General features: G+C 36.2%; 1 protein-coding gene across 2 annotated transcripts in view; it reads left to right on the top strand.

Annotated features, from left to right (window-relative positions):
* The window catches only part of ADAM10 (ADAM metallopeptidase domain 10), a 155,795-nt gene that overhangs the window by 74,456 nt on the left and 66,065 nt on the right, over positions 1-15,274 (top strand). For both annotated transcript variants that reach the window (XM_025389931.1, XM_025389930.1), the window contains exon 5: positions 11,330-11,430. In XM_025389931.1, coding sequence (XP_025245716.1) covers positions 11,330-11,430 — 101 coding nt within the window. The remainder of the gene's footprint in view (positions 1-11,329; positions 11,431-15,274) is intronic.

Genomic DNA, 15,274 nt, shown 5'->3' with positions numbered 1-15,274 from the left:
TTCTTTACCCTGTGCTCTTCTGCTTCACTCATGGAAGAAAGCTGTAAATTCTCACTGCCTTTACTTCAAGGATTTCTGGGGCTTTTCTGAAATCTGTAAGCCTCTCTAAAATCATACATTTGCATCTATTGCTGTTTTAAGCCGATATATCTCTCTTTAATATATTTAGCAGTGTTTATTTTATAACTAACAGGGAAAGGATGCCCTTTAATGTATATTATTATTTTTATATAATTGGTTTAAGTACCAGTAATTTATTTTCAGAAGTAAAGTACTACATGATTGTATCACTGTGAATGTTCTTAATTGAATTTGGTATCCTTGTATGTGTTATCCTTATCAAAAAGAAGCAAATGGTAGGGGAGGCATACTAACCTTGGATATAGCTTCTGATGAGAATTTGGCTACCCTCTTCTTACGACTGTTTTTGCAACTGAAGGCATAAATGTGTAGAACCACCATGAAAAATGATACTGCTGTTCTCCAGAACCTTGGGGAACGGCTTCTGAGACTGTACCAGAACACAGAGATAGTTTTCAGTGAAAATACTTAATAATTCCTCTAGATGTGATCATGATAACTACATATTGTTATCAGCTTAAAATGCATACTTATTTAATTCTGTACTTAGGTAGTAAAAAACACTCTCTCCTAGGACGTGGAAGTGTGAACAGTTAATGACAAGGTAAGAATACCACTTAGTCCTCTGCTCCTTAGCACAGTTTATTTTAAAGAAACTGAGAAAAACTGTTCCATAAACTAGAATAGTATTGTTATTAACATGAACAGGTTTTAGGAATATCTGACTATATGATTGCTTGGAATTATTGGTTGTAATAATTCCCTTGCACCTTTTTTGTATACTACCTATCCAAGAGCTAAAGGTCTGAGTAATTTTTGTATGCTATACTTATAGAGAAATACTTTATCTCCAAATTAAAAAAATATATTTTAATTGTATATTAAAAGCTGCAGAATAAGTTATTTGGGTTTATTGCTTTCATTTCAGATTTATTATTTATTTTCCTTTGTGGGGTATAGGAAAGCCCAGAGAGGTTGAATTTGCCTCTGTCACCCAGGCTGGAGTGCAGTGGTGGCATCTTGGCTCGCTGTAACCTCCACCTTCTGGGTTCGAGCAATTCTCCTGCCTCAACCTCCCAAGTAGCTGGGACTACAGGCGTGCGCCATCACGCCCAGCTAATTTTTGTATTTTTAGTAGAGACGGGGTTTCACCATGTTGACCAGGATGGTCTCTATCTCTTGACCTCATGATCTGCCCGCCTTGGCCTCCCAAAGTGCTGGGATTACAGGCTTGAGTCACTGCGTCGGACCTGAATTTGTCTATACCTTATAGTAGTAGGGCACCCTTACTTTTAGAATGTGTGTTAGCCATACCTATACTTACTTACTTCTTTCTCTTGTGCTTCAATGGGAAGACTTCCTGTTTCTTGTTCTAAAAAATTAAGATTGTTAAACTTTATTTTACCATTTCAAAATGGGGGCCTCTTCATTCATGTAGAGGCTTCCTCATCTGTGGAAATGTCGGGATGTTGCATCTAAAACTTTTAAAAAGTCACTTAGTTCCATGTTGTGCTTTTGAAGTTGTTTTGTGTCACTGTTAGTGACAGAGACAAAAGGAAGGAATGTAAGAGGGAAGAAATAATTGAATTGGTAAGTATTGATAATAGCTAGCATTGTTTGTATCGTTCACATATAACAGGAAAAGTGTTTTAAAAAACATTCTGGCTATACTTAGGTCCAATCTGGAGATTGGAAATCTGCATAAGCATGCTGAGTTGTGACAAACTGTGTAGCCAGCTGAAAAGTTGAGGTGTGGAGTGCTCTGATTGTTTTTCTGAACTCCCACAGTGCATATAAGTGTATTGATTAATCTCTCTACTATATGTTTTAATTTGTATGCTTTACTAAGCATTGATGTTAAATACTGAACTTATTTATACACAGTGATAGTATTTGAAAGAAATATAAAAATTTAGTGGTATTATTGACTCTGTCTTTTCCTTTTTTTCTGAGTTAATCTCTAGGGAAGTATAAATTAATTTTTCTAAACAACTCACAGGCACAAAAGCCGAAAAGTTGAGAAGGCCACAAGATACGGGAGTTATTTAAAGAATAATATTTAATTAGAAATGTAGGATACTACATTGGAAACTTAAAAAAAAGTCACAGAAAAAGAGACAGTGGCCGGGCTTGGTGGCTCACCCCTGTAATCCCAGCACTTTGGGTGGCCGAGGCGGGTGGATCATGAGGTCGGGAGATCGAGACCATCCTGGCTAACACAGTGAAACCCCGTCTCTACTAAAAATAAAAAAATTAGCCGGTCGTGGTGGCGGGTGCCTCTAGTCCCAGCTACTTGAGAGGTTGAGGCAGGAGAATGGTGTGAACCCAGCAGGCGGAGCTTGCAGTGAGCCGAGATCACCTGCACTCCAGCCTGGGTGACAGAGCGAGACTGTGTCTCAGAAAAAAAATAATAAAAAAACAAGAGACAGTGAGGGACTTAATTCTTTTTAGCAGAATCTGGAGAAAATATGCTTAAACTTTTCATATTGTGCATATTATGCATTTCATATTATGTAACTTTATATAAATGGGATAACAGTTGAAAATTTTAGATCAGGTTCTTTTCTGATTGGTTATATATGTATGTATATGTATACATGTATATTCATATATATTTGTCTTAAAACATAGATATGAAATATTTTAGCTGTAGTGAAATACAATGAATTATTTCAGAAATATAAGATTTTTAAAACTAAAAAATTGTTATTAGAAGCATTTACAGTGTCAAAAAAACAGCTGCAGCTTTTTTTTTTTTGGCAATTACAGAGTGGTATTCAGTTAAGAGTAATACTTATTTTGTATAAGCTGCATCAGAGAGAAATGAAGATGAAAAACTACCATCTCCATATATAACTCATTTGTGCTGTGCACCAATAAGAACCTGTTTTAGATTTTCATGCTGGCTTACAACTCTCATACTGATTTAGGCAAAGTTAATGGTTATTGAAAATACCACCAGGATGGACTGTCTGTCTGTCCTTCCATCTATCTGTATTTTTTTTCTTTTTGCTCTCTCATCAACTGACTCTCAAGGATGGGCTATCTAGAGACACATTTGGTAGTGTGGTTAACTGTTAGTGTGTTAACTGTACAGTTTAAAAACAAAGCCTTACCTTTAAAGGCTTTAAAAGGAGTGAGTTGTGTATAGGGATGTTAAATAATTTGTAAACAAGGACAAACACTGTGCTAGAACCAGCTTATTCATTATGATCATCTTCATCTTCCTCCTCTTCCTCATCCTCTTCTTCCTCCTTTTCCTTATTCTTTTCAACTTCCTCACCTTCCTCCTCTTCTTTTTTTTTTCAGCATTGACGTCTCCCCCCCTGCTTTTTTTTTTCTTTTTGCTGCATCAGGCCTTCCTTTAGCTCAGTATGCAGCAATATCCATTTCTTAGTTTTTCTTCAGCTTCACAGCCTTCTTTTCATAAGGCTGCTTGTCATATGTACCTTATTGACTTCTTTCCGAGTTTCTTTGGAACATCACCAATGGATAGGTTTGGATATTCTCCTTAGATTTTTGGGCAGTACTCAGAACAAAATAAAAAGACTGAAGGAGCCCTCTTGAGTACATTGGGATCCCTAACCTTTTTTGTTTCTTCTTTAGGAGGGATATAAATTTCTCTTTAATAGCCATCCTTGTCCCCCTTTGTCATGTCTTCAGATTTTCCTTTCTCTTTAGCAGATACGGTTTTCCACCTCTCTGAGCACTTTTTGAAAATTCCGAGAAGTTAACTGAAGCATGAGTGCTGCTGCTTGTTCTCGTCCTGAAAGTTTGCTCTAAGAATGCATATGATGACATTTTGCCTCTTGTTTTCTTAGGATCTTCTTTTACCAAGTTTAGTTATTTTTCCTCAGAGAAGCACAGAGTCACCTAGTGCTCATCTGGCTGTCACTTGCCCCAGCACTGTCTCCTTGGAGGTCAGTGTACTGTAATGGCTATCAGAAATACATGATTATTTGAAAATAAAAAAAGCTTTTATGTTGTAAAGCAACTTTGAAAGTCACCCTAACAAGTAAAATTATATTTGAAATTTTTGTTTTTTTCTTTTGAGAACTATCTTCTCATGATTTTGTAGTGTTTGAAGTGTTTTACAGATAAATTGAATAAGAAATTTTATAATTTTAGTATTGTAAAATGCACTAGAATTCAACACTCTAAAGATGATGGAAACTGAAGCCTAGAGTTATAAAACTTGTGCAGTATGACATGGATCCATGTCTTTTGGCTTCCACTCCAGTGCTTTATTTCTGTTACGTTCTGAGTTAGGAGAGTTTAAAGGCTGCTAAAAGGCAAGAACTTAATGACAATAGAGACAATGACAGTAAGGATTAAAAAAAAAGTTATTTTTGGTATTGATTTTGAAGGTGAGCCATATTTACTACTGAAAAGGCAAATTTATATTTTAGGCTCACTGGAAACAATATGTGTATATATTTATAGAGGTCTCACTATGTTGCCAGGCTTGTCTCGAGCTCTTGAGCTCAAGTGATCCTCCTGCCGCGGCCTCCCAAAGTGCTAAGATGACAGGTGTGAGCCACCATGCCTGGCCAAGGCTCAACTCTTATGAGTGATAAGTTATAGAAAAACTAGAAGAAATAGCATTTAGGAGTATGCGTACGTATATGTCCTAGGAATACTCGGAGCTAAACCTCAGGCTTTCACATCTCTTGTAGCATAATTCAAAGATTGATGTTTGTACCAGTGACCTTGTAAGAGTGCCTGAGGATATTGGTCCAGGACTCTGGCCCTGGAAAGAGCTGTTCTAAAGAGGCATTGTGAGATCTGGTTTATTATAGAAATGTTATATTCTCTTCATGATTTATAAATTGGGGGATTAGATAGAAAATCTCCATAAAGCAGTCTTGCTATCTTGTGTTTATATTTGAACATAAGTCTAGAATTCACCGATGTGGTTTTTATTGGTTTTAGCTTCTAGAGACTTCTTAGAATCATTTTTTATAGGCAAGCTTGTAGATCTACTAGTTAAAACTGTTTTTTGGTTTTAATTTGTTTGCTCAAGACCATACAAGTTAGTGGTCATGGTACATGGTAGGGAGAAGGCACAGAAGGTAATATGTCAAAGAACTGAGGCATGACATACGTATGAAAAGAGTTAGAAATAAAATCAAGGTGATATATTAAAATGGCTTTATAACCTTATACAGGTAATGTACTTTTTCTTGGTCTCATTTTCTTCAGGTATAAAATGAGGGTGTTAGATCATGGTGCTAATATCTCTTATCTCTTCTAAAAGTTAATGGTTCTGAACTACTTTTCCTTTAAAGGTGGAACTATCTTGATTGATCATGGCTGAGAGAAATAAAAAGTAAAAATAAAATATTTTTGTGCTGATTACCAAATGACTATATAAAATGGCTATTCTTATATGTAAATTAAGTATTTTGCTTAAGTAAATTAAATATTCTTTTATGTAAATTAAAATGAAATGTGTCCACCCCATTAACATTTTTGTGAATAGCCCTTCAGATCTCGCATGCCATTTTAAATTTCGTGTACAGTATATCTTAGGTCTCTTTCTGTGTCAATAAACATAGCTCTACATTTTTCCTTTAAATGGCTACATAAAATTTTGTTGTGTCCTTGATAAATATATTATTTACCAACCTGCCAACTAATGGATGTGTAGATTATTTCCTCTTTTTTACTGTTAAAAATTGCAACAGGTAACATTCTTGCACATATTTTCTCCCCTCAATATTTTTATGATTTTTTTTTTAAGATTAATTTCCTAGAAGTAGCATTGTGAGACATATGCATTTTGATCTATATTGCCAGATATCTCTTTAAAAAGGTTACATAGATTTATACTGTTAGACCTATAAATTAAATATTGATTTAATAATACCTTAGTGTATAGTCTGTGGACACACTTCCCCAATTACTTAACAAAAATGTCTCCTATTTTTTTTTTTTTAAATAAAGGATTTAATCAAGGTCTACACATTGCCGTTGATTGTCACATCTCTTTAGTCAGTATTACTCTTTTAACAGCTGAATTGAGGAAAAATTGATAGCAATAAGCTGCTTATATATAAAGTATATAATTCGATAACTTTCAACATATGCTTATGTCTATAAAACTATCATAGGATTTAAGATAGTGAACATGCCCATCACCCCCAAAAGCTTTCAGTGTAATTCTCTCCTCTACTCCCTGCTACCCTCTTGCACTGATCTCTAGGTTAGTTTGTGCTTTCTAAATGTTATATAAACACAATTATACATTACATACTCTTGAAGAAAATCTGGCTTTAACTCAGCATAAGTATTTTGGAATTCATCCATGTTGTATGTATTAAAAGTTAATTTTTTGTTGATAAATAGTAGTCTGTTGTGTGGATACCATGATTTATTAATACATTTGCCTGTTAAGGGACAATTGGGTTGGGTTACTACAGACAAAATTACTATAAGGTTTTTTGTATTAACTCATCAAGTATTACTCGATTAAAGAGAAGATAAATTTTGAAGAGGCAAGGGGATGAAATAACTACTAAGGACCAAAAAGTCTTGCTGTGTTGCCTGAGCTCTAGAGAGGGGGCATTTGGAAACAAGACAAGCAAAATACCCAAATAATTTTAATTTAACCTAGTAGCATATGCAGCATATACATTCTCTCTCCTCCAAGCTGATAATACAACTTAGGTGTAATCTCCTAGAATTTTTTCCAGACCTCACAGTTCTGGGTATCCTCTCTTTACTGCTGTTTATGTATTGATGAGTCTTCCTTATCTTTTGAATCCAGTAGGTTACAGGTCTTGGTCATATGACTGACCTTTGAGAGGCATGGAAGGAAACCAGCTGTTGACTGGATGAGTAAATTAAATTCAACCTGTGTTTAATAACCTGTGAATGATTGCAGGGAGACCTTAACACTTGGGAAGTTGGTACTTAAATGCCATGCTTGTTTACATGTTGGACACCTCAGCTAGACTGAAAGCTCTTGAGAGTGCATGTTCTATGTCATTTATTTTTGTATCCCTGTTGTTTGGCATATAATAATTTTTCTTATTTGTTTGCTTAATAAATTAATGCAATTAAAAATAACATTGACATGTGATTAGGAAATTTATGTGTACACAGGTCTTAATTTTGAATGTTCTGTATGTTATAGTCAATCTGTAAAGTAGTTAGGAATTTAGAGCACACTTTGCTGTAGAAACAATTTAAAGTGTTAGACAATTCATATTTATTGTAGGTGGAATGAAGGCTAAAAGGAGGTTAAGGGAACCAGCAGTTTACAGGTCTTTGGTTACCAGATGACCTTTGAAAAGAGGCATAGAAACCAGATACTGGCTGAAAAATTAAATTCAACAAGTATTTATTGGTTTGTGAATATACAGGAAAGAGAATTTTAAAATTTCCCCTGAAGATTAAAAACCTTCAGGGGAATTTTCAGTAATAGAGAGTCAAAATGTGGTAAATGCTACAACAAGAATGTCATCAAAGCCCTGGGATAGTGCATACTACCTCAGTGAGGGAGCTTTAGGGAGATTTAGGAAGACTTCCCTGGGGAGGTGGAATTTGACTTGAACCTTGAAGATCTTTTGATTGCTAGAGGAGAGAATCTGTGATCACAGGAGAAGGGTCAGCCCTATTACTCTGGCTGCAACAATATTTCTTTTCAGTTGTCACAGCTTGGGAACTAGAGAAAGGAAAAGAGATTCACATGTTCTTTGGCCTAGAGTCACCCATTTATCCCTGTGTATAACTGTATAGTCCCAAGTCAAATACATGTAAATAATGGACACTTAAAGTTGGTATGTTACAAGTTTTCATTCCAAGTGTCAGTTGTAAGTTTTACAGGTTTAACAACTGATTAATTTGTTAATCAGCATTTTTTGAGGGCCTAATCTGTACAAGACACTTTTAGAAACTATCCATACAATAATGAATAGGGCTAAGGTTCTTGCTTAAACACTTTAGAGTCGAGTAATTCTATTTGTAATTGATCAGAACAATAAAGCAACATTTCTCTGGTTGACCTGACTCCCATTATCCCTTTGGCTGCCAATACCCTTTCTTTCTAAAACCCATGGGGTGGGAAGTGACATGCCTGGCCCTCCTCCTCATCTCTGTTTCCAGAGAGATCAGTGTTGTAAGTGCATGTGGAAAGTGGGGTCATCTTCAACTTCCTCCCCTTTCAAGGGACAATCACTCTGTGCTTTTCTTATGCCCACTTACCCCCCAAAACAGAAATTAGACATGGGGATTGGGAAGACATGAGAATTGGTACTAGGGAGAAAGGACCTCCCATCCACTGGACTTAGGAGGAAGAACATTTGGAGTTCTTTCCTGTCTCCAAACTTTTCATTTCTTCTCAAAAGGAAAAAAAAAGGCCTATCCTTTCTTCTACTCTCCATCAGTGAATCCTTGTTGATGTTGGCAACTTTCGGAATAAATGGCGATTTTCATGGATAAGGACCCCACCCCATGATACTCTGGATATTACACAAAAGTAATTTTTATGCAAAATAATATTATTCTATAGAAGTCATTCTATTTTAAATTCAATTAATGTAGATTTTTAAAAATTGGATTTGGTGATTCATGGCATATTATTGGAGGGATTACCACCCAGTTTTGACTATTAGAGAGTCATCTCATAGCCAGGGCCTTGGACCTAGCAGTTAAGTTTCTGAGCTGCCAGTCACATAAGGCGGAGGGGTACCCTGCTAGAAGTAGTGAGGATGGAAGAAGTGAGTATTTTATGCCTAGTTCTGTTCGACAGAGAATCTGAACTGTAAATATTCCTCCTCGAAAGAGTGGATGATTGAGAGTTAACTAGAGCTATTTCCTGCTTGAGGTAGAATCACAATATATGTACTATTTATATTTGTGTCTTGAACAGCAAAACAAAAGCAAGAGGCTGGCAGAGGAACTGGAAGAAAGGCAATAGATCTGAAGCTGATCTTTGTTTTAAATAGGCTGAATATTCTACACCCATGACTCATTCTTTGTGAAAGAATATGCTGTTTGGCCTTTTCAGGGGAACTACAGTGCATCCTATGATTTAGCATCTCAATGAGGGCTTATTCATTAGTTGAACAAAGGCTTTTTCTAGAAATGAGGATTATATTGTTAGTAATTTTAGAGGGAAAATGTCATTGTCCATTTTTATAGTTAATGTGGTGACCAAGGAAAACGGCGTCTTTTAGAAGTTTTGAAAGTATATGGGAAAAATTGTATGCTTGACCCTTTCTATTGGGAGAGTTTTGTGCTGACAGAATTTGAAGCATATATAAATACTGTTTTGTTGCTTTGGAAATATTTGGAAATTTTTTTTACCCTAAGTTTCAAGCTTTCAAAAGGAATTTATATTTTTAATTCATTATATTTGAAATTCAATTTATGAAGAAATAAAACACTAATTCTTTTAAAATTCCAATGTTTTAAGTAACAATGTACTAAATAAATGTTTTATTTTTTTGTTCCCCTATACATTAATAACCAATGGTAAGTGAGTTTTAGTGTTTTGACAAAAGATTTTAAAGGTCACAGAACAATTGTAATTTTTTCCCCGTTGATTGTTAAGATCATTTTGCATAGTTTCAGCTTGCATGGTCAGTTTTATGACTGGCAGTTACTGGTGTGGCAAAGTAAGAACTGCCTGGTGTTAACTAGGTGAATTAAATTGAGAATAGACTGGAAATTCAGTTGCTAGCTGGCATTAAGGAACTGCTTGAGGTTATAGATTATGACTTTTTTTTTTTTTTTTTTTTTTTTTTTTGAGACGGAGTCTCGCTCTGTCTCCCAGGCTGGAGTGCAGTGGCCGGATCTCAGCTCACGGCAAGCTCCGCCTCCCGGGTTCACGCCATTCTCCCGCCTCAGCCTCCCGAGTAGCTGGGACCACAGGCGCCCGCCACCTCGCGCGGCTAATTTTTTGTATTTTTTTAGTAGAGACGGGGTTTCACCGTGTTAGCCAGCATGGTCTCGATCTCCTGACCTCGTGATCCGCCCGTCTCGGCCTCCCAAAGTGCTGGGATTACAGGCTTGAGCCACCGCGCCCGGCTAGATTATGACTTTTAAATGAGACTGGTCATAATTACTAGTTTTTCTTTAGCCTCATTCAGCTTCAGGAGGAGCTTCTCTCCTCCATAGTTACACTTCTGAAGTAAGAAAGACACCACTGCATTCACCATCAACTCCCTTCAAGGGTGTTGGGGTGGAGCACAAGGGAGTTGATGGTGAATGCAGTGGTGTAATTATAATAATAATTGACTATGGGATTTAAACTAAATAAGGAAGAAAAAGAATATCTTGTGATAGACAATAAGGTGGTAGCATTGAATTAAAGGGTCTTACTGATGTTAAAGGGTTGTTGGAGCCTAGAGGGAATGTGCTGAAAAGATGACTGGTGGAAAAAAAGTAGAATACTGGAAGTTGAGAAGCATTTTCAGTTACCAATAATGACAAGTTCAGAAGTGTAACTATGGAAATGAGAAGCTGAGGTAGGAAAAAAATCATTGGAGAAAAGAACTGAGTGTATTGGAAAGATCATCGTCATGAATGATGAATGAATGATGAATGATGTCGTCAGTCATGATGATGGGGTGGTGTCAGAGAGACTGACAGTGGGTCAGGATCTAAAAATAAGGAAATAAGGGCAGTAGTGACTTGGGTGACAACAAATGCCTGTAATAAGTTGAGGTAGTCAGTGATATAGTCTCATGACTGTAAAAATTGAGCTACTGTGAGAATAGTCTTAATGGTCCTAAGGGAGAAAGTGGTAGAAAGTTGTGTTTTGTGAAATGAGGGGTGGGGGAGTATCTTCCCAAGAATAGGAAGAGTTTTGGGGTTCTCCTTTATTTTTGCTAGTGTCCTCCTGATGGAGGTCAGGAATGCTGCAGAAGGATTCTCTTGACCCCTGCCAGATGATGGACCAGAAACATAAATATTATCTTGATGATAGCCAAATTCAGTATATTGGTGATAGGGTCAGAATAATGAGTGATTACTATCCTTTTTTAGAAATCACAAATCATCTGTATGACAAAAAGCTAAAGACCAGTGGTTTTTATTGAGGGAGAACTTAGGAACCTGCTAGGTTTTAACATTAAAATGCCTAGCATAATGCCTTTTCCATAGGTACTCAATAAACATTTATGGTTTTCATTAGTTAAGACAGTTAAATTTTTATTTATAAGATTTACAAATAAAAATTATTTATAATTGGTTATACCTAAATATGTGACAGTAACGATGTTTCTTTTTTGTATTTTAGACTATCCCCATAAATACGGTCCTCAGGGGGGCTGTGCAGATCATTCAGTATTTGAAAGAATGAGGAAATACCAGATGACTGGTGTAGAGGAAGTAACACAGGTAAGGATTTTAACACTAGCTTGCATTTAGGAAATGGAAATGAACTTGAGGATGTATATCTGCATTTAAAAATGTATGTTCTAGAATTTCTGAAAGATTTATATCACTATGGGGAGTGTTTTTTAATGCTCAAAGAGGCCAGGTAACAGGCCAGTAAGAAAAAGATGGGGCTGAGGTTTGAATACAAATATATGTGACCCAAGAAAAATTACACGTCTAAAATATACTATCCTTTACATACTTTGTTATAAAAGAAAACAAATGTTTTATATAAACGTAAATATTTATATTAGTATTAAAATTAGAGTGACCACTTGCCTTGGTTTGCCAAGGTATTCCTCATTTTTAACACTGAACGTTGTATGTTGACAGACAATCTGATTAGTCATGTTAATAAAAATCTCAGGGCTTTTCATATTTTAATTCTTCTTTTTTTCCCCCTCCTCTTTCTTTAGTCATAGGTGACAGGTTATAGTTATTCAAAACATAAGTTCAAAATGAGAAAACATTTTTTCTTTTATGATAAAACATTTATTGTATATTTTGGACATCCTTTCTAAAAGTAGTATGGTAGAGTAATGTTTCCTGAGCCATGAATATTTGTATTCAGATCTGTTCCTTGATCAGTAAAATGGCATAAACAGTTCTGTTTCAGGTGGGTCTTTCTAGTATTAAGTGAGATTTTATTTTTACATGTATTGAAGAAATACATATTGATCTTCTGCCATATGTCAGAGACTGTGGAAAGTTCTGGGAATATGTGGAGATTACGATGAAGGCTTATTCTTAAAAGTTTATCGTTTAATTGGAGACATAGAGAAACAATTTAGAGTTGTGGGAGATAGAAGAGGATTAAGTATAGGATGATATTCTACACATAAGAGGAATAGCTAATCTAGCCTGATAAGTATTTGAAGGCAATAATCAGACCTTAAGAGTAAGTAGGAGTTAGGTTAGCCACGAGGATATGGAAAGACTATTCCAAGCAGGAGGAACAGTACGTACAAAGGCCAAGGAGACAGAAAGATCACTAAAGAATTTTTAACATGGGGGTAGAGTTTAAGACTAGAGTTTAGGAGACTAATGAGAAGTTGTAGTTATTCAGTTGAAAAGTGATAGGGGCTTGTACTGATGTACTGGCAATGTGGGTAGAGGGGATGAGATTACAGACTGTTAGATATGATAGAATTTAGCAGAGTGGCTTGATAAAATATTAAGATACAACAGAAGGTTGCATTTATTTATACCACGAGTAGATTACCAGAAATATAATGAAAGAGTGGATATTGTTAATGGTATCAGAGAATATTATGTATTATAGAATAAATGTAACGAATTATAACACCCATATAAGGAAAATAAAAACTTTATAAAAATATTAAGGAAGATTGATTTTAAATGAATGGAGAGATATACCTTATTTGGGAAATAATATTTAATATTATAAAAATGTCAGTTCTCCCTGTATTGATTTGTAGATTCAATGGTAGTCCAATACACAGGCTTATTCACAACACTCAATGGGTCAAAAATGTTACATGGAAAAGTAAGGACTAAGAAGAAGTAGGGCCCATTTAAAGATAATGAACAGGAAAGAGGGAAAGAGGATTTACCCTAGGAGGTATTAAGACTTGTGATAATAATTGAGAGTGTGATAGCACAGGGATGGACAGATTAACTAGTGGAATAAAAATGAGTGCTTTGAAAAAGACCCATGCATGTATGAAACCTCGTTATGTGGTAGAGATGCAATCCCAAATTAGTAAGGAAAGTAGTGGGTACCACTGAATAAATAGATCCAGAAAAAAATGTTTATTTGAAAAAAAGTCGAAGTTGGATCACGATCCTACACCATATTTACAACAAAAAAGTCCAGATGGATTGAAGTATTAAATGTCTAAAATGAAAACTTTGAAACTTGTGGATTTCGCTTTCAAGCTGTGATAGAGTAACTGATATCTAACTAGGCTTTCTACAATAAACTAGAAAACCAGACAAAGTATTTCTTTCCTTTTTTTTTTTTTTTTTTTTTTCTGAGACGGAGTCTCGCTTTGTCGCCCAGGCTGGAGTGCAGTGGCGCGATCTCAGCTCACTGAAAGCGCCGCCTCCGGGGTTCGCGCCGCCTCCCGAGTTTACGCCATTCTCCTGCCTCAGCCTCTGAGTAGCTGGGACTACAGGCGCGCACCACCACGCCCGGCTAATTTTTTGTATTTTTAGTAGAGACAGGGTTTCACCGTGTTAGCCAGGATGATCTCGATCTCCTGACCTCATGATCCACCCACTTCGGCCTCCCAAAGTGCTGGGATTACAGGCGTGAGCCACAGCGCCCGGTGTCAAACAAAATATTTCAAACAATTATTTTCAAACATTAGAAAACAAGCATTGCAGGATTGAGATCTCAGAGTGAGGAAATAAATATCTCTGTGATTTCCCTGACTTTTTGAGTGGAGTCGAAATTTCAGATATGACACACAGAAGGAGATCTCAAGAAGAGTAAGTACACAACAATGTTGCTAAGTTGAAGAGTTAGAAGTAAGAATTCAGGAAGACTGAGGTGTCTGGACTTACAGGCACAATATCTGAGAGGAGAGAGCTTTGCTGAGAAAAAGCTCCAGATATCTGCACAGGTGTTGCCTTCCTTGAGTCTTAACTGAATACTAAGCTGTGCCTGCCTGCACAGGATGAAATTCTTTGAGAAAACTATGAGACAAAGAAAAACTACTGGGACTCTGTGAAATGAACAACTATCAAAAACAGTACTTGGGCTGGGTGTGGGTGGTTCATGCCTGTAATCCCAGCATTTTAGAAGGCTGAGGCAGGAGGATCACTTGAGGCCAGGAGTGCTGAGACCAGCCTGGGCAACCTAGCCAGATCTCATCTCCATAATTTTTTTTTTTTTCTAATTAGCTGAGTGTGGTGGTGAGCACCTATAGTCTCAGCTACTCTGGAGGCTGAGACAAGAGGATTTCTTGAGCCCAGGAGGTTGAGGCTGCTGTGATCCATGATTGTGCCATGGCACCCCAGTCCGGGCAGCAGTGCGAGACCCTGTCTCTCAAAAAATTACACTTAGTAGATACCTCAAGCCATGGTAGCAGGGCTAACCTAGCCCTAGAGTAGAAGCTGCTTCAGACCTGCCCTTCCTAAGCAGAAAAACAAGCCTCAAAAATGTCAAACTGCTTTTCAAATAAATTAGCTGTCTGTCAGAGAAAAGCTCAATAATATTTTTTTAAGGAGGACATTAAGTCCAGATACTCAACAATATAACAGTGTTCAACATTCAAAGAACATTACTAGATGACAAGAAACTGAAAAATATGATTCATAATAATAAGAAAAGCCACCTAAATAGAAACACAACCAGTAATTACAGACATTAACAGGCAAAGACTTTAAAATAACTATTATTAGTATGTTCAAAGAATTAAAGACATGAACACAAAAAGGAGAGAATGGAAATTCTAATAAAAAACCAAAGGAACTTCTAGGGTGAAAAGTATGTTATCTGAAGTAAAAAATTTAGTGGATAGGCTTAAAAGAAAATTAATTACTGCAGAACTCAATATGAGTATACTTGAATAAAGGAAAATGAAACAATAAACAGTATCCATATCTAAGCACAGAGAGAAAATAATAGACGTCCGGGGGAAGAGATGCAGAAAAAAAAATTTTTTAAATAATGCCTCCAAATTTTTCAGATATGAAGAAAAATTTCAATTCATGGTCCAAGAAACTCAATGAAACACACGCAGGATAAACACAAAGAAAACCATACCAGGGTATATTACAATTAAATTATTGGAAACACCTGAAAATCATAAAAAACCATAAAAGCAGCCAGAGAAAA

The sequence above is a fragment of the Theropithecus gelada genome, chromosome 7a (genome assembly GCF_003255815.1).
Source record: "Theropithecus gelada isolate Dixy chromosome 7a, Tgel_1.0, whole genome shotgun sequence".
Classification (NCBI taxonomy): domain Eukaryota; kingdom Metazoa; phylum Chordata; class Mammalia; order Primates; family Cercopithecidae; genus Theropithecus; species Theropithecus gelada.
This window is presented reverse-complemented; position numbering and strand designations above follow the sequence as displayed.